At 44.4% G+C, this 20,204-nt stretch overlaps 1 protein-coding gene across 1 annotated transcript in view; it reads right to left on the reverse strand.

Moving 5' to 3' along the window:
- Nucleotides 1–5,181: 5,181 nt before the first annotated feature.
- SCN3B (sodium voltage-gated channel beta subunit 3) overlaps nucleotides 5,182–20,204 on the reverse strand; it is a 20,787-nt gene continuing 5,764 nt past the window's right edge. The window contains exons 2-5 of the mRNA XM_058194669.1: nucleotides 19,753–19,916; nucleotides 9,975–10,200; nucleotides 5,875–6,013; nucleotides 5,182–5,245 (exon numbers count right to left, since the gene is read on the reverse strand). Coding sequence (XP_058050652.1) covers nucleotides 5,182–5,245; nucleotides 5,875–6,013; nucleotides 9,975–10,200; nucleotides 19,753–19,916 — 593 coding nt within the window. The remainder of the gene's footprint in view (nucleotides 5,246–5,874; nucleotides 6,014–9,974; nucleotides 10,201–19,752; nucleotides 19,917–20,204) is intronic.

A 20,204-nucleotide genomic window follows, 5' to 3' on the forward strand; every position in this document is an offset into this window, starting at 1 on the left:
CAACACGCAAGTTTGGGTTTGTTTTTTTTGAAAGAAATGAACTTGGAAGAAGTGGTGATTTTTCCCAAGTGAAGGTTTGATTTTGGTTCTCACCAGTTCCATATGGCATGGCTAAGAGCTGGCACCTATAGGAGTTGTAAGCCTATGTCTGGAGGATTACAGATTTATCCATCCCGACATTACTACGAAGGTGAGTCCTCTCCACCCTGCAATAAATCTGAATGAAGAAGATTGGGATTTTGCTAGAAAAACCTGAGTAACAGGTGCATTCAATTCACTCCTCTACCTCATGCAGCACATCAAAGCAAAATGGAATTTTTAATATCAAAGGATCAAATCTGAATATCAAAGGATGAGCTATCCATTTTAAGTCTTTGGGCATTAATTGGTCTATCTCCTCTTCCAGTCTGGGAAGGGAAGGGTTGCGGTTCCATTGCAGGTTTTCTCCAAGGTTTATGGGGAATTTATTTATTTATTCGGCTTAGGAAAAATCCAAATGATGGATGGAATAGTCTCAAAAGGAAAGAATGGTGGTTTGTTCTGGGCTTGGCAGGACCCAAAACGTGTCCCCCTCCCCTCCAAAAAAATGTCACAACAAGTTACAACAAAGAAGCATACAACGTGAATAAGGAACTAGCCATAAGTTTCCTTCTAATGATATCAATGCTGCGTTGGCGAACCTATGGAACGTTTGCCGGAAACGGCACGCCGAACCATCCTGTGAGGGATGCGCAGTCCCGCTGGCTCTTCTTTCACATTTCTGTGCACAAACGTGCGCTGGTCTGCTGGACTTTGCGCCTGCAGGATCACCAAAACCCGGAAGGGCAGCGTTCTGTCGAGCATGTGCAAACCGGCACCCAAATTTCCAGGTTTATATCACGCGCATGCGCGATGGCTAGCTGTTCAACGGGCAATGAATGCATCCATGCTGGAAACTGGAAGTTCGGGTGCTGGCTCGCGCATGCGCGATGGAACACAGCTCTTCCGAGTTTTGACCCTCCCGCGCGTGCAAAGGCAAGTGAGGCCGCGCGGTCCAGACGGGATGGTTTCACGTGCCATTTCCGGCATGCAGGCCGGCACGAAAAGGTTAGCCATCGCTGCTGTAGACCTATGCAAAGCCAGGATGATCAAAAGCTTGACCTGCCAAAGGCCTCGAGTTTTAGTCCTCCACCTGAATCCCAGAGCTCATGAAACAGTCACTGAGTGGATGGAAGCACACCTAGAAAATAAAAGATTTGATTTAGCCCTGTTTTTCATAGCTACTTCAACTGCAGCCACAGCTCTTTTGAAAGAGATTTTTGTATTCTCATTCTGTTTGGGAAGGCAGTATGTTGTGCAGTGACCGAAGAGTCGATTAAAATGGCTGCCATTTGAACTACCCTGAGGGAAACTTATCTCTAAAGCTGAATTAACAAGCCCCTTTTTTCAAATGGAAGCCAGGCATGGACCCATTAAAGGTATAGGTTTTCCTCGCACATACGTGCTAGTCGTTCCTGACTCTAGGGGGCAGTGCTCATCTCCGTTTCAAAGCCAAAGAGCCAACTCTGTCCGAAGACGTCTCCGTGGTCATGTGGCCGGCATGACTCAATGCCAAAGGCGCACGGAACGCTGTTACCTTCCCACCAAAGGTGGTCCCTATTTTTTTACTTGCATTTTTTACATGCTTTCGAACCGCTAGGTTGGCAGAAGCTGGGACAAGTCACGGGAGCTCACCCCATTATGGGGCACTAGGGATTCAAACCGCTGAACTGCCGAACTTTCGATCGACAAGGTCAGCCTCTTAGCCACTGAGCCACCGCATCCCTCTTTTAACTACCCTAAGGGAAGCTTATCTCTAAAGCTGAATTAACAAGCCCCTTTTTCAAATGGAAACTAGGCACTGACCCATTACTGTAAGCGAAAAACGTGCATAGGTGAAGTTGACCCCAGTCAAAGATTTTTATCAAAAATTATTACTGGAAGATATTGTTTCTGCCTTAACACACGAAGGAAACATTTGGTGAACACACCACCACTCCGACCTTAGGATAGGCAGTCTCCAAACTTGGCAACTTTTAAGACTTGTAGACTTCAACTCCCAGAATTCCTCAGCCAGCATGGGGGAATTCTGGGAGTTGAAGTCCCCAAGTCTGAAGTTGGATACCCCTGGTCTAGAGAAAGAACAACTGTAGAGAAACTACCTCTCGCTCTTTGAATGTCGGATGCCAAAAAAAAAAAAGCCATTTAAAATAATCTCGTTTTAAAATATACGTACGAGTAAATTTGAGCCGATCCACTGTTTCATCCTAGCAACTTTCTCACCAAATTAAAGTTCTTAAAAACCTCTTCAGGGAGCAGCAGGTCCCGTCTGCCAAATTCACAGCATTGCAAACGTGATTAAAAATGTCCCAAATCAATTGAGCAACCTTCAAAATTATTTCAATCTGCTACATTTTCGGGGCAGAGGGTGGGGGGGGGGGAGAGAGATCTATAAATTAAATTTTAAAAGTCCAGGAATGCCATCTAGTGGACATTACAGGCCACTACATTACAGGTGGGCTTCAATTTTTTTTTTACTGCCAGTTCTGTGGGTGTGGCTTGGTGATCGTGGCAGGGGAAGGATACTGTAAAATCTCCATTCCCACCCCAATCCAGGGGAAGGATATTGCAAAATCCCCATTTCCTCCCAATCAGCTGGGACTCGGGAGGCAGAGAGTAGATGAGGGCAGGGCCAGTCAGAATTTTTACTACCAGTTCTCCGAACTACTCAAAATTTCCGCTACCTGTTCTCCGGAACTGGTCAGAACCTGCTGAAACCCACCTCTGAATTGGCCCCTTGTTTAAAAAGTTTGAGGACCCCTGGTCTAAACCTGTCGCTCGCACATTCTCCACACCTGGAATTCACTCGGGAGTCAGACAAACCCTGGATTGATCGTGGCCTGTCAAGATGGAGATGAATGGAAATTACGCGAACAGTGGAAGATTTCTGCTCCAGCTAATGCCTGGATGGTGATCATTTCAAGGCTACCGTGGTCGTCCCGTGAGTTCTTCTCCTGCTTTCCTCTCCTAGGTTGACAATCACAGTAACAGAGCTGGAAAGGGACCTTGGAGGTCATCTAGTCCAACCCCCTGCTCACGCAGGGGACCTGCACTCGGGATTCGAACCGCCGGACGGCCGACCTTTCTGATCGACAAGCTCAGTGTCGTTAGCCCACCGAGCCACCTAGTCACAAAGAACCCAAACTTTCCAATTCTTAGTTTTGCCTGCCTGCAAAGCCACGCTGGGGCAGGGACGCCGGGACACTAAATTAAATTCCAGAACGAAGATAGATGAAGTTCTCCGGCGTGGGAGAACTTTGTCCTGGGGCAGCTGAGATGGCAAAGACCCCAATGGAAAAATAAAAAATAAAACCCTACGTTAGGGAGAGGAGGCAGTTCGTATTTACAAAACTGGGACAATGATGGGATAAACAGTTGCCCTCTTGGTCTATCTCGGCTTGCCTCAAAGGAAGGCCTTCAATCGTTCAAGATGGAAGCCACGGAGGCTTCCCAAGAGGAGGAAATGAATGTAGACAGCCTCGCGACTCCCATCTCGTGGAACGGAATTCCTTCCAATCCAGCTGCAGGGATTTGTTGGTACTTGAGTCTTCTGCCAGGCTCCTGGAAAGAAAAAAAGAAAAAAGAAAGAGGGCAAGAGTGAGCTACCTTTTGCATTGTTTTTTTTTAAAAAAAACTTTTTTATTGTTTTATTGTGCTACACCACCTGACAAACACACAACAGATAACATATAAATATCTCCTGTTTTTAAACAACGTTTCTTAGTGGTCTTCTTTCGCTTTTATACCTTTCCCCCCCCATATCTCATTTATTATTTTATTTTCTTTCTTATCCCCTTTTCTTTATTTACATTAAATTATCTAAGACTCATAGCTTTACTTTTCTAGATTCTTACATATTTATTATTGACATGTTGTACATTTCTAATTTCTCCCCTTTTATTTTTTTCCTTTATTTCTAGTCTCAAGCCATTCATACCATTTGTTCCAGATTATATAATAGTCTGTCTCTTCTTTCTCTTTGATTTCTTTTGTTAACTTGTCCATTTCGGCACACTCTAAAACTCTCCCTATCACTTCTTCATCCGTTGGTGTCTTTTCCTGTTTCCAATTTTGTGCATATGTTATACCTTTTGCATTGTTAAAGGGCTGGTTTGTGAAACCTGGTGTGTGAGCCCCATAACCAAGAGGCCGTGGGAGAAATTCACTCAACATTTTTTTTGTGTGTGGAATGGATAGAGTGGTGCGGTGGCCTAGAGGTGGACAATCAGGAGGCTGTGAGTTCGATCCTAGGTAGGGACGCAATAGCTCAGTGGCTAAGACGCTGAGCTTGTTGATCAGAAAGGTTAGCAGTTCACCGGTTCAAATCCCTAGTGCCGCGTAATGGGGTGAGCTCCTGTGACTTGTCCCAGCTTCTGCCAACCTAGCAGTTTGAAAGCAGGTAAAAAATGCAGGTAGAAAAATAGGGACCACCTTTGGTGGGAAGGTAACAGCGTTCTGTGTGCTTTTGGCATTGAGTCGTGCCAGCCATATGACCACACGGAGACGCCTTCGGACAGCGCTGGCTCTTCGGCTTTGAAACGGAGATGAGCACCACCCCCTAGAGCCGGGAACGACTAGCACATATGTGGGAGGGGAACTTTTACCTTTATCTTTTAGAGGCAGATAATTCTCTCTCTGGACACAATGAGAATATATCTACTGAACAAAACTCTGCATTGGCGACAGGAAGGGTATCCGGCCAGTAAAACACACTGCTAGCTCCATTCAGTTGCCCAGACTCCACCCCGCAAGGGATTATGGGGTCATTAAATGAATATGATGATTTTTTTTGGGGGGGGGTGGATCCATGGACTGACATCCAGTTCTTCACAAGTTCCAGATCCCTGAATTCTACAATGCAGCTCCCATTATTTATATATTGATACCCTCCATTTATTTCATTCATTCGGCTATTTACTCTTTAGGGAAAAAAAGATCCTTACATTATCAAAATAGAGCTGGAAGGGACCTAATGCAAACTGCTATCTGGATCGATTGATTGATTGATTTTTATTAAATGGAATATCCTTAATTTCTCTTTTATCATGAAAAGAGTTTTGTCTCACCTTTGTTGCAAACGGCACTCTGGTGCAAATTCACCTCCTATTCCTCCACTGGTATAGGACAGTTTTCTTTATTTTCTGATGGGATGGCGAGGTAGTTGGTACTAGGGAACAAAAAAAAAAAAGGTGTTATTTGCAGAAGAACCCTAAATACTCAACTGCGCATTTAAGAAATCCCCACTGGATTGAATCCAAGCTAGGTGGCATCGTTTAAGTAAGGGTGACCCAACCTTGGCCCTTTCCAACCATGTGGACGTCCTCTCCCAGAATTCCACAGCCAACAATAGCCACTGCTGAAAATTCTGGGAGTTGAAGTCCATTCAATTAACCAAGATTGTGCTGCCAAGCCCTCACCTCTTAAGTACTTGACAAGCTGGTAGTAAATGAGCACTCCTGTTGACCGACAGGGGTCTCTGTTTCCCAGGCTTCAATCATTTCCCTGGCTATTTTTGTACCTGCTCGGCTAACAATCTTAGTAGATGCAAACTCAAATATATGACCTTGTACATTGCAATGAATAAACTCTGTAGTTTGTTCTTCTCTTTCTGCCTGCAGTAGAGAAACAGGTACCCCTTACAAGGGATCCAAACACTGATTATAGGTTGGCCAACCCTGACTTGTGACAGCCTGAGCTACTACTCCATTTTGTCCCCCACGGCTAAAATGCAATTCTACTTTTTTTTTTCCTCGCTTCCCAAGATGCCCAGATTTTTTTTTTTTTTTGCAAACTCACGCATTTTCCTGGGCGGTTTCCTCTGCTTTGGAAACTTTCCGGTAGCAGTAAACCATCTCAATCAGTAGCCACAATGTGAGGAAGACCAAGAGAATATACATCATTATTGCAGACATGAGAGCTGTTAAGTCTCTTCCAGCTGTAGAGGAGATTTAAATAAAAAAAAAAGGGGGTGGTGAGATAATTCCAGGATTGATCCCTATGAGCAAAACCCCATTCATGTAATCAAGTATGTGGAGCTTAACCTTGCAGGCAGATCTGGAATGACCCCGAGTTTCTGCAGTTGGCGGAATCTTCCGTGGAATGATGACGAAGGCAAAATGTTCCTTACGAACAGAGGTGATTTCAGCTGGTTCAGACCGGTTCGAGTGAACCGGTAGCAGAAATCTCGGTTGGGCCTGGTATCCCAGCTCTATGCCATCCTATTTAGGCACATTTTTGAGGCCGGTCACATGCGCGGAAGGCACGCGCGCAAACAAAGCGCATGCACAGAAGGCCAGTCGGCTGAACCGGTAGTAACAAAATGTGAAACACACTGCTTCTTACAAACCAAGATACGAGGCTAGCCTATAGTGACCAGACGTCCCACTTTTGGCGGGACAGTCCCGCTTTTTAATAATTTGTCCCGCGTCCCGCGGCAATTCCAAAAAGTCCCGATTTTTTTTTGTTTCACTCCCATTCTGAAAATGGGAGGCGGCAACACAAGAGGAGGAGGAGGAGAAGGGGGAGTGGCGGAGAAGGGGGCGCGAAAGGGAGGAGAGACACCGCTTGACTTCACCCGAGAGGAAGAGAAGAGCCGAGAGGAGAGCCGAGGAGAGCCGAGCCTGCCTGGAAGAGCCGAGAGGAGAGCCGAGCCTGCCTGGAAGAGCGGAGAAGCAGCAGCCGCTCCTCCTCCTTCAGGCAGGTGGCAAGACACAGTGCGCATGCGCAGCGCCCCCTCCCCCCCATCAATAGTGTCCCGCTTTGCCATCGCTGAAATCTGGTCACTTTAGGCTAGGCTAGGCTAGGCTAGGACAGGACAGGACAGGACAGGTCCTCGAAGGTCTTCTAGTCCAGCCCCCAGCTCAAGCAGGAGAACCTATACTATTTCAGGTAAGTGGCTATCTAGTCTTTTCTTAAAAACCTCCCAGGATGGAGCGCCCACGATTTCCGGAGGCAACTTCTGTTCCACTGGTTAATTGTCCTCACTCTTAGGAACTTTCTCCTTAATTCCAGGTTGCTCCTCTCTTTGGTTAGTTTCCAACCATTGCTTCTTGTCCTGCCCCTCTCGTGCTTTGGGGAATAATTGTAGAATTATTATTTTTTTATTTACATTTATATCCCGCCCTTCTCTGAAGACTCAGGGCGGCTTACACTATGTAAGCAATAGTCGTCATTCATTTGCATATTAAATACAACGTCAACTAATTTCCCCCAACAATCTGGGTCCTCATTTTACCTACCTTATAAAGGATGGAAGGCTGAGTCAACCTTGGGCCTGGTGGGACTCGAGCCTGCAGTAATTGCAAGCAGCTGTGTTTAATAACAGGCTGTCTTATAGCCTGAGCCACACCGCGGCCCATATCATACACATTACGATCACCTCCTTCCTCTCAATGATTTTAGTAACAGATCTTTGGAGAAAGAGGAGTAGGATGAATGAAAAAGGATCCCAGATCCCCATTAGAACTTGGGGAAGGGGAAAGCCATGATCCCCAGTTTCAGCAGTGAAATCCCCCCGGTTCCATCCAGCTTGCCAAACCGGTAGCTCTGCTGGCGGGAGACTCCACCCACCCACTGGGACATCATTAGGTCCTGTTTTTTTTACCATCTGTGCATGCAAAGCAGAGGCGTGAGCACACATAGCACATGCATGCTCTTGCGCGTTCCTGCGCACTCCTGCGTGCTCCTGCGCGCTCCCATTCCTGAACCAGTAGCAAAGGTAAGTGGATTTCATCGCTCTCCTGTTTTCAGAAAAGGCTGAATGTTTCTACCCTTCACAACTGCTCAGTAGCTCCCCATCTCCAGTAGGTGCCTTCTGGAGACATTGACACAGCTCATGCGAATGCATGCAGAGTCACTCCAGCAACATACAGGAGTGGCCAAAATTGTGGAAACCTTTTGGGAAAAGGGTATTTTGGAGGTTTGATGGCTAATAACACCACTTTTTGGGGGGGGAATTTCAAGAGAATCCTATCCCACTGCTGGAATGGCCTGGGAATAGCCCGGACCTTCACCCAATTGAAAATCTATGGAGCCGACTAAAGAAACTTGTTAGTCAGAAGCGACCCAGCAATAAAACCCAGTTAATAGAAGCAATCGTTCAATCTTGGTTTCACATTAGAACAGCTGCAGAACTAAAAGACTTGGTTCACTTCATGGGAAGATGTTGGAAGGCCATCATTCATGGTAAAGGTTACCCGACTAAGTATTAACTGACATGGTGATCATTTTTGTATATCTCATTTTTTTCTGTATGTTTCATTTTTCTTCTTTATACCGTAACTGCTATTCTAATAACAACTTCTTCCTAAAAGGTATTGCATTACATTCTTGATTAAATTATCTTTCCATTGATATATAATTTTATGGTACTACTGCAAAAAAAAAGGTGGCATTATTCACTAGTTTTAGAAAATACCACTTTCCCCAAAAGGCTTCCACAATTTTGGCCACTACTGCGCTTCACTGGAGATTGAGGGCCGTGTCTACGCTCATCCTGATCCGACTGTTTCTGTCCTTTTACTTTCCCTTCTGCAGATGTCCTGCTAAAGAGCAGGAAACAGAGCCACGAAGAAAGGAAGAAACCAGACGGGGATCTTTGGAGGGAAAGGAAACAGAGGGAACAGAACATAGAGAAGATGTTGTGGGGGAGAGAGAGCCATGGGCAAAAAGGAAGCAGGAAGAATAACACACACAAGAAATAGAGTAGGAGAGAGAACACATAGCAGAAGGGAGCCTCGTCCAGCATTCTGCTCCAAAAGAAGAGCTCAGTAAACTAACTGAGAATGATTTAGGGAGGTGTTGTGTCTGCGCCCCCTGAGCCAGGCCCCCTGCAAGAAAATGACTTGGACAGTGACGGGGAAGGGCCATCAGTACTTACCTCGGGAGTACCGGCTTCCCTGGCTCAGCTCCAGGAGCCAGAGGCAGGCCAGGTGGAGGAGATAACGAGGCCTCCATCTCCTGACTCTTTCCCCCCCCCCAGGCCATGCCTTCAGACCCAGCTGATGGCAATCAGGCCTGGCTGGACCCTAGGTTTCGCAGGCAGAAGAGGCGGGAACAACAGAAGCAGGGGTGGGGCAGGACTAGGAAGTGCTGAGTCATGGAGCCACACCCCACAGGATATAAAAGCAGCGAGAGCTGCTATGCCTCTTCGTAGCAGGCAAATCAGTGATGGGTTCAGCCAGTTCGCACCACTTCGGGAGAACCGGTTGTTAACTTTCTGAGCAGTTTGGTGAACTGGTTGTTGGAAGAAATCATCAGGGCAGAGAACCGGTTGTTAAATTATTTGAATCCCACCACTGAGGCAAATCAACTGTTTACCTAGAGCTGAAATACTGTTTGTTCCTGGGTGACTCATCGGCATCAAGGGAGATAACAGAGTTACTTGGCAGACGCTCGCTAGTTTGCTACCAGAGCTGATAGTGCTAGCTAATTAAGCCATCGCTCGGACGGAGGTGAGGGGGGACAGAACAGGAGGCCTCCTAGGCCCAAAACGGAGGGCAGGGGGGCGGCGCATCGCCCCCATGGCCTGTTTTTGCTCCCAGGGGGGTGCAGGAGGCTGAGTGCTGCCTGTCCTACCCCCCTGGCCACACCCACCTTGGCCATGCCCACCCATCCGGTCATTAGGGCAGAGAACCAGTTGTTAAATTATTTGAATTCCACCATTGGGGGTGGCATATAAATGCAATAAATAAATAAAAACACTCATAATATACCCCCCCCTCTTTGTTTTCCTTTGTTTGTATCCCCGTATTTGCAAAATAAACCTTGGCCACTGTTAATTTTAACTTCCCTGTTAAGATCTGAGAAAGCTGCTGGAAACAGTTTAATCTCAGCAGAGCTGAGACCGTTAACTTAAACCTTGCTTGAGCGATGACCAAGTCCTTGTATTATCCTACCTTTCTTCAACACAGTGAGATGAATCAACGTCGAGCTGGTGAAGATGGGCCGGTGGGTCTCAAAGAGGAATTCCCGGGTGACATTACAGGTGTAGATCCCTGAATCGTTGAGAGAAATGTTTAGGACCGAGATGGAGACGTCTTGCATATCTGCACTCCCGTTCCACTCGAGCCGGCCCTGAAAAGGACTCTCAAGTTCCCGTTTCTCATTGTTGAATTCGTAGATCTGTAAAGGTACAGAAAAAAAAGGAGATGGCAACTTTAGCAATAGCGCTTAAGACTTAGAGATAGCGATAGCGATTAGACTTATAGGCCACTTCACAGTGTTTTACAGCCCTCTCTAAGCGGTTTACAGTCAGCCTATTTGCCCCCCAAAATCTGGGTCCTCATTTTAATGACCTTGGAAGGATGGAAAGCTGAGTCAACCTTGAGTTGATCAGGATCGAACTCCTGGCTCTGGGCAAAGTTTTCCTGCAATATTGTATTTTCTACTTGCATTTTTTACGTGCTTGCGAACTGCTAGGTTGGCAGAAGCTGGGACAAGTTATGGGAGCTCACTCTGTTACACGGCGCTAGGGATTCGAACCGCTGAACTGCCGATCTGTCTGATCAACAAGCTCAGCATCTTAGCAACTGAGCCACTGAGACAGCACATCCCCATACCCTTCTACATTCAGGGACAGCTAATTGTTTAAAATTAGCAACAGATGCTAGTGTGTTTCGCCTGCTTTCTTGGATACGAAGGTGTGTAGGACTTTGGATAGAGATGGAGAGGTATAGATTTTGTTTTTGATGTGAGGCTTTATGAGAGTTCTGAGTTGGCCACATCCCACTGAGAGTGAGTAGACAGGAGATTACACAAGTAGAGATAATTGCTACAATAAGATTCTTTCCCGTAGGGCTGATATCCATCTACAAGCACTTGGGGGCACTAATCTTACAGTATTAAGAGTATTACAGTATTAGAAAATGGGTAATCAGGAATTTAGTGTGGCTGTCCATATCTTAGCTTCCACCTTTCCCGTGTTCTCCTCCAGGGATAACCCAGCATGCAGTGGGGAACGTAAAAGATAGCCCTTAAAAACATTGTAAGGATGCCAAGTTGAAAAAAGATCCTTAATAAGATTCCTATAAAAATGGTATCAAAGACCTGACTTCAAAGAATTTGTAGATAGGAGCTTTCTTTACTCCTAGACAGATTTTGAAAAAAAATTGAAGCTCTCCTTTGAATATTCTGGTTAGAACCAGTCGTGGGATTCAGCCGGTTCTGTCCGGTTCGGGCGAACTGGTAGCAGCAACTGTAGTAGGCCCAACCCACCCGCCCGGATGTAATGGCGTCCTATTTTGCCACGTTTTGGAGGCCGTGCACATGCACGGCAGGCGTGCATGCAAGCAAAGAGCATGTGCAGAAGGCTGAGCGTGCTCGGAAGGTGGTGCGTGCAAGTGAAGCGAGCACTCATATTAGCAAACCTGTAGGGAAGGTAAGTGAATCCTAGCTCCGGTTAGAACAATAGAATGAATGAGCTGGAAGGGACCTTGGAGGTCATCTAGTCCAACCCCCAGCTCAAGCAGGAGACCCAATACCATTTCAGACCAGTGGCTGCCCAGTCTTTTCTTAAAAATCTCCAGTGATGGAGCACCCACAACTTCTGGTGGCAAGCTGTTCCACAAGTTAATTAACTTCACTGTTAGGAAGTTTCTCCTTAATTCCAGGTTGCTTCTCTCTTTGATGAGTTTCCATCCATTGTTTCTTGTCTGGTCTTCTGGTGCTTTGGAGAATAAGTTGACCCCCTTTTCTTTGTGGCAGCCCCTCAAATACTGTCACCCTTAATTCTTCTTTTCTTTAGACTAGCTAGCCAGACCCAAAACCTGCAGCTGTTCTTCGTATGTTTTAATCTCCAGGCCTTTGATCATCTTCTCCGAACTTTTTCCAAAGTCTCAACATCTTCTTTGTAATATGGTGACCGAAATTGGCTGCAGTATTCCAGGTGTGGTCTTACTAGGGTTTTATAAAGCGGTAGTAATAAAAAAAAAGGGGGAGGTTATCTAAGGCCTATGAGTTAGCAGCACGAGAAATTACCCCCAAATATTTAAAACATAACATTAATTCAATTAAGCTGCCACTGATTCACCAGAAATGTATTCTTGGTCTCCTGGTGCAGACCATTGTTCTCATTGTTATTTGTACCTGATTTTTTTAGTGCTGATGAGACCCCCTCCTCCAAACAGAGATCCTCAAGGCTTCTAGAAAGAACTGCTGTGTGTGGCAAAAAGATTTTCTACAAATTTAGGGCGATGGAAATCCAATTATTCAAGCTCCAACCCAATCATAAAGGCACATAAAGTATTTCTAGGTCAGCGTTGCCTTGAACCATGAGATTGGCAGCAAATTAATTTAATTTGATACTAATAATTTAATAATTAGAAGCAACTTCATCTAATCTTTTGCAAGTTAGAGTGGATTTTTTAAAGTGTCCTTGAGCTTCACATCTTCTTTTCAGGAAAATACTGATGGGCGTGTCAGATATTTATGAGTAATAGCAAGTGCCAATCAATTACAGAAGCTTCTAACTTCACCCATCACTTTGTCCGAAGACAGAATCAAATACTGACTCTTTCAAACTAGGAAAGCTGCCTAGAAGAAAATGGGGGTATTTTTTTCAATTTTTTTGACAGATGCCCTAATTAAATCATGAGCCTCGAGCCAAGCTTCAAAAGAAACTCAGGTATTTATTAGGAGCTTCATGTTGGCACGTTCCAAATGAAGCCTACTCTGACCCCATGTAATTTACAACTCAAACTTGACCCTGTTTCTCCCCTCCCCCCCAGTGTGTGTCATCAGTCACATTTGCCAACGGAGCACTTTCGCGGGTTGTAGAGATCACTCCCAACAGCCGCTGTGTGTAACTCTGGGAGACAACCTTGAGAGAGAGAGATGTCTGGCCTGAGTTTTTGGTTTTGGCTGCCATGCTGCTTCTACATTTTCCCATCCTCCTCGCCTATGGCAACTCAAGAGTAGGCCACGGATGCTTTGCGAGTTGACAACTTCCCAATTAAATGCCAATCAATTGCAGAAACTTCTAACTTCACCCATCATTTTGTCCGAAGACAGAATCAAATACTGACTTCTAGGAAAGCTCCCTAGAAGAAAATGGTGCTATATATATTTTTTGAATACTTCTCCATTAAATGTTGGAATTATGCAAGACCATGATCAAAAGTTGATTGACCTTCCCAAATCTGTTCCTTGCCTGAAAGATCTGCATCATATTCCAGCAACCTCTGAATTTACAGTTACTGTATAAGTGCTTAGGGACGCGGTGGCTCAGGGGCTAGGACGTTGAGCTTGTCGATCGAAAGGTCGGCAGCTCAGCAGTTCGAATCCCTAGTGCTGCCGTGTAATGGGGTGAGCTCCCGTTACTAGTCCCAGCTTCTGCCAACCTAGCAGTTTGGAAAGCACGTAAAAATGCAAGTAGAAAAAATAGGGACCACCTTTGGTGGGAAGGTAGCAGTGTTCCGTGTGCCTTTGGCATTGAGTCATGCCGGCCACATGACCACGGAGACGTCTTCGGACAGCGCTGGCTCTTCGGCTTTGAAACAGAGATGAGCACCGCCCCCTAGAGTTGGGAACAACTAGCACGTATGTGTGAGGGGAACCTTTACCTTTACCTTATAAGTGCTTAGCCAAAAGATTACTGATTGTGCTTATTGGCCAATAATTTTCTAGGTCATCCTTTGCTGTTTCTAAAAAAAGGGGAGGATAAATACAACCCACAATCCCTAGGGATTTACTTAAAATATGTGAACGGTGAGCCTCAGATTAGCCCCATCATGAAATGTTATTTTTTTTTATCAGCTCTACTGAGATTAAACCATTTCCAGCAGCTTTCTCAGATCTTAACTGGGAAATTAAATTATTAAGGGCAGCTCCCCTCACCAGTGGTCAATCCGATATGGTCTCCGGACCCAGGAAATCCTAAAGCTTCCAGAAAAGAGGGCTCACCACCTCTAAATATTCATTAAAATATTTTTTTTTCCTAGGCTTTGGGCGTGACATAACTGTCCGATAGCATTTTAATGTTGGAAGATCTGCGTTTTTTTTCCAAGCATTTTCACATAACTGCAGTGTCCACATATTTTTTTTTTTGATCAACCAAGTATTAGTTGTGACAGGATTAATTAAAGGAATAAAGGGATTGGGAGATCTGCAACTATTTGCCAAAGCAGAGTAGAGAAATACAGGCTAGCTTCCCAAAGCAGCTATTTATCTTTGACAACATCTCATATTCTCTTTGTCTTACTCTGAAGCGATTGCTTAAATAATTATTATTGGTTGTTGTACAGTCCCCCAGATGTTTCAACTGGATTTAGCATTCTTATCTACCTATTAGGTCCTTCCTAAGGGCATCCTGGGATAGACAGATGTTGATTTTTGGTGGTGTTAGAGGCATTTGTCACTGGATGTAAGCTGTTCCGAGTAACGCTGCCTTTTGCAATTGACTGATAATGAAATTGTCAATGACAATGTCAGACCTGGAAGCCATCTTTTAAATTTGGGCCTTCAGGCCTGCCATATTTTCTACTGTGGGAAAATGGGAGAGGGGATTGCATAGAGTATGGGTGATATGTAGTCAAAATAACATTCCTTTCTCAGAGAGTCAAGGATGCCGTGCCCTGGCAACTGGAGTCAGATGACTGGGAGGTATCTCCAGTTTGGACGGTGGATGATTGGGCCATGTGATGGATATGTGGGTGCTGGGCAGGGACTTGAACTTTCACTTGGGTGGGAAATACCTGGAAACGTTCAGATTCGGGTTTTTCCAGACGTGTCAATATGACATCATCAATAAAACGGAACTTTGAGGAAATTCAAGCCTTGGAGTCTTCTTTCATTGGGGGTGTTACCTGGAACCCTGACATTAACCTGACGTATTAACAGATGATAGTGTTCAAGGGCTGATCCAGATGTTTGGGGATTATTGGTATTGCGTTTGCTTTCTTTTGCTACAGTCGTTCTATTTTATTTTGAGGTCTTCATATTATTATTATTATTATTTCTTACAGATGACCTGAGTAGCTCTTACTCATGTGTTCATTCTATAGGCATTTTAATTTCAGTTTGCTTTAGCAGATTTGGAAATCAATCCAGGATTTTGAGCAATATGAAGGCCATGTAGCTGGGCTAGGACGTGGTGGCTCAGGGGCTAGGACGTTGAGCTTGTTGATCAAAAGGTCGGCAGTTCAGCGGTTCGAATCCCTAATGCTGCCGTGTAACGGGGTGAGCTCCCGTTACTTGTCCCAGCTTCTGCCAACCTAGCAGTTTGGAAAGCACGTAAAAATGCAAGTAGAAAAAATAGGGACCACCTTTGGTGGGAAGATAACAGTGTTCCGTGCGCCTTTGGCGTTGAGTCATGCCGGCCACATGACCACGGAGACGTCTTCGGACAGCGCTGGCTCTTCGGCTTTGAAACGGAGATGAGCACCGCCCCCTAGAGTCGGCAATGACTAGCACGTATGTGCAAGGGGAACCTTTACCTTTACCTTTATAGCTGGGCAATATTTAGAGAGCTTAAATGCTTTTTGTAATTCCTGAATTCTCTTACCATATTTTTTTTGGGGGACAGCGAGAAAAGAGTCAGAGAGGAAGATGGAGAATATTCTGTGACAAGCAGACTGTGTAGATGCATTATGCAAATTGAGGGGGGGGGGTGATCAAAGTTATCTGGAATCATGGATGGAAACTGACCAAGGAAATATGCAACCTAGAAATGAGGAGGAACTTTCTGACAGTGAGAACGATCAACCAGTTGGACAGAAGTTGCCTTCGGAAGTTGTGGGAGCTTCATCGCTTGAGACTTTCAAGAAAAGATTGGACTGCCATTTGTCAGAAATGGTGTAGGGCAGTGGTTCTCAACCTTTATAGTGCTGCGACCCCTTTAATACAATTCCCCACGATGTGGCGACACCTTTAATACAATTCCCCATGATGTGGCGACCCCAACCATAAAATTATTTTCTTTTTGAATTTATCGTGCCTGAAGCCCTATTGGCTAGCGATCTGAACTGCTTGCAATTGCCTTGAGAACGGAGGCATTAAAGCGGAGACTCCTCCCCTACTAAGTTTATCGCGCCTGAAGCCGAATTCGGCTAGCGATTTGAAGAGCCTGCAGCTGGCTTGTGGAGTCAACCATTGGAGCGCGATTCTTCGACTCGCAAGTATACTTCCCATATTTCCGATGATCTTAGGCGACCCCTGGCAAATCGTCATTCGACCCCCAACGGGGTCCCGACCCACAGATTGAGAACCACTGGTGTAGGGTCTCCTGCTTGAGATTGGACTAGATCAGGGGTCACCAACCTTTTGGACCTCAAGGACCACTGAATTCATAATTTTAAATCCTGAGGACCACTAATATGATTTTTAAAAAAAAGATAAATAGTATTTAGTGCAATATAAAAAATGCAAATAATTTTTCTGCGGACCACCAAAATTTTCTCGCATGGACCACCAGTGGTCCATGGACCACTGGTTGGTGACCACTGGACTAGATGACCTGTTAGGTCCCTTCCAACTCTGTTAAACTGTTAAATCTGGAATGCCATAGATTTCTCCTTAAATCTAGGAATAAACCCAGCTCTATTTTTATATTCTCATCCCCTTCCTTCCCCAAAGTCAAATTAGATTCGCATCCTGTCTCCTCTAAGGCAGAATGCAGATTCCCCGTTTTCTACATTTTAATTTTTTTTTTTTCCACAGCAACAGTTCTGTGATGTTGATTTATGTTGGCTAGCCCAAACTCACCCCATGGGCTTGTAAGAGCTGATGGGGATGGATTCAAATCTAAATCTCTGCAGATTTAATTCATGGCTCCGATCACTATCACACATCTACCCTTTATAAAATTAGAATCCCCCCCCCCATCTCTTTGCCCAAAAACCTCTGGCAAGTAGGAGTAGCTTTCTCTTGGAAACATACGGTAGTGGCAAAAAATTGAGGAAACCTTTTGGAAAAAGTGTATCTTCTAAAACTAGCTAAGAGCACCACTTTTTTGGGGAGTCGTACCATAAAATAATATATCAATGGAAAGATAATGTAATCAAGAATGGAATGCAATAACTCTTAGGAAGGATTTGTTATTAGAAGAGCAGTTACTGTATAAAGAAGGAAAGTGAAACACGTAGAAAAAACGAGATATACAAAAATGATCACCATGTCAGTTAATACTTAGTTGGGTAACCTTTAGCATAAATGACGGCCTTACAACACCTTCCCATGGAGTGAACCTTTTAGTTCTGCAGCTGTTCTAATGTGAAACCAAGATGGAATGATGGCTTCTATTAACTGGGTTTTATTGCTGGGTCACTTCTGACTAGCAAGTTTCTTTAGTCAATTCCATAGATTTTCAATTGGGTTAAGGTCTGGGCTATTCCCAGATTATACCAGCAGTGGAATAAGATTATCTTGAAACTCCCACTCCCCCAAAAAGTAGTGTTATTCGCCATCAAACCTCAAAAATTCACTTTTCTCAAAAGGTTTCCACAATTTTGGCCACTACTGTATAGGGACAAAATCCTGCTGGTATGGATCAAGTTCCATGAACAAAGACACATTTTTTAAAAAAAGATTTCCCCTTCAGAGTGTGATTACATTCAGAAAGAAGGTATTCAAGTCCTCTGTCGTCTTTTCTAAAACTCCTAACCCTAATTTTTTTTAAAATTTGAATTTATATCCCGCCCTTCTCCGAAGACTCAGGGCGGCTTACATTGTGTAAGGCAATAGTCTCATTCTATTTGTATATTTATATACAAAGTCAATTTCCAATTAGCCTGGTCATTTCCTATCACCGCAGGATCTCCCATGGACAAAATAGCCACCCTCTTAAACGTGTTATAAATAAATGTTTTATAGGTGGCACTTAGCACCAGCAAGACTGGCAAAAAAATTAAAAATATTTAGTAATCTGTCTGCCAGATGCTGGAAATGCAATCAGACCCCAGGTACTTAATTATCATATGTGGTGGACTTATATGAAGGCAAGAAAATGTTGGAAGAAAACAGTGGTGAGATCCAAATTTTTTTACTACCGGTTCTGTGGGCGTGGCTTGGTGGGCATGGTGTGACTTGGTGGGCATGGCTTGGTGGGCGTGGCAGGGGAAGGATACTGCAAAATCTCCATTCCCTCCCCACTCCGGGGGAAGGATATTGCAAAATCTCCATTCCCTCCCCATTCCTGGGGGAAGGATACTGCAAAATCTCCATTCCTGGGGGAAGGATACTGCAAAATCTCCATTCCCTCCCCATTCCAGGGAAAGGATACTGCAAAATCTCCATTCCCACTCCACTCTGGGGCCTGCCAGAGGTGCATTTGCCAATTCCCCAAACTACTCATAATTTCCGCTACTGGTTCTCCGAACTACTCAAAACTTCCACTACCGGTTCTCCAGAACCTGTCACAATCTGCTGGATTTCAACCCTGGAAGAAAATACATATCTGGTTGGAAAAGATGATTAAGCAACATATAGACCTGAAACCTGAAATCTGAAACCAGAAGTATTTCTGTTGGGTATGGAGGGTTATGATAAAGGGACTACATATTTAGTTTTGCATGTACTGACAGCAGCAAGGTTTACATTTGCAAAATACTGGAAAAATGAGAAAACTCCACCAGATGTAATTCGGAAAAATGTTAGACTGTGCTGAGATGGACAGACTGACTTTAAAAATAAAAGATAAAGAAGACACGGAATATTACTTGATATGGAATAGATTTTATGAGTGGTTAGAGATAAGCGGTAGAAATTGGATGAAGAAAGATTATTGCTATGTATGAATTAAAGGGTCCTTGAGTGGCTCAGACTGCTAATGCAGCCTGTTATTAACAGCAGCTGCTTGCAATTACTGCAGGTTCAAGTCCCACCAGGCCCAAGGTTGACTCAGCCTTCCATCCTTTATAAGGTAGGTAAAATGAGGACCCAAATTGTTGGGGGGGGCAATAAGTTGACTTTGTATATAATATACAAATGGATGAAGACTATTGCTTGACATAGTGTAAGCCGCCCTGAGTCTTCGGAGAAGGGTGGGATATAAATGCAAATTAAAAAAAATATATAAGGATGGTTTATAACTATAAATATGCCAGTACGCTTAACAGAATTATAAATAAGCTAATATAAAAAGAAATTTAGCCAAAACTATTCTGTTACATTATTATTATTGTTACCAGTATATGTGTTAATATTTTTTATTGTCTTTGTTTTTCTTTTGTAAATGAGATTCCCTGACAATACACTGTATTCAAAATGTTTATGAATAAAAATCTATTTAAAAAAAAAAGTATTATAAATCAGATCTTCTCTCCCATTTATCCTCCTACAACCTGGAAAGTTTTCCTAATGCCGTGATGGCGAACCTACGGTACACGTGCCAGAGGTGGCATGCAGAGCTCTCTCTTTGGGCATGCGCAATGGCCAACTGATTTTCGTGCATGCTGGAGCCCCGGAAAACCAAAGACCAGCTGGCTGGTGCGCATGTGCATGCCCAAAACCAGAAGCGCAGGTGGCCGGCGCACGCATGCGCAGCAACCACCTGTCCTTCAAGTTTCCAAGGCTCCAGCATGTGGATATGCATGTTCCAGTTTGGGCACTTGGTACCGAAAAGATTGGCCATTATTGTCCTAATGTTTAGCTGAAATCTGCAAACTTTCTGAGACCCTGTTCTCATTTTGTTTTCCCATCTCCCGTGGTTCAGGCGTTTAAAGTAAAGAACTAATCACTCACAGCTACGTCTTGTCCTCCTTCGGGCTTGTAGAACCACTTCACCATGGTGTTGGCCGAAACCTCTTCTCGCTTCATACAGGAAATGCACATGAGCTTCATGCTTGATCCCTGGACGGCCTCGGTCTCTGAAGGGACCTCGACGCAAACGGAAGAACAGATGCCCACTGGATAACGGCGGAGACGATGCAACGCAGTTTGAAGGTGGAGGAGAAGCGCAGCCAGGAGAGACCCAACCATCGCCAAGTCAGAAAAGAAAGAAAAAGGAAGATGAATGAACAAGAGAGGAGAAATTACATGCTGCTGAATTTGTTTTTCGTGCTGAAGGAGAATAAAGCTTTTAATTTACTGTTGGTGTTCTTTAAGAAGGATTAAAAAAAGTTGAGATTGGAAAAGCTTCCTTTTTCTAGATGATCCTTAGACCACAATCTATATTAAGCACCAATTTTGGATAG

The sequence above is a fragment of the Ahaetulla prasina genome, chromosome 9, assembly GCF_028640845.1.
Source record: "Ahaetulla prasina isolate Xishuangbanna chromosome 9, ASM2864084v1, whole genome shotgun sequence".
NCBI classification, from domain to species: Eukaryota; Metazoa; Chordata; class Lepidosauria; order Squamata; family Colubridae; genus Ahaetulla; species Ahaetulla prasina.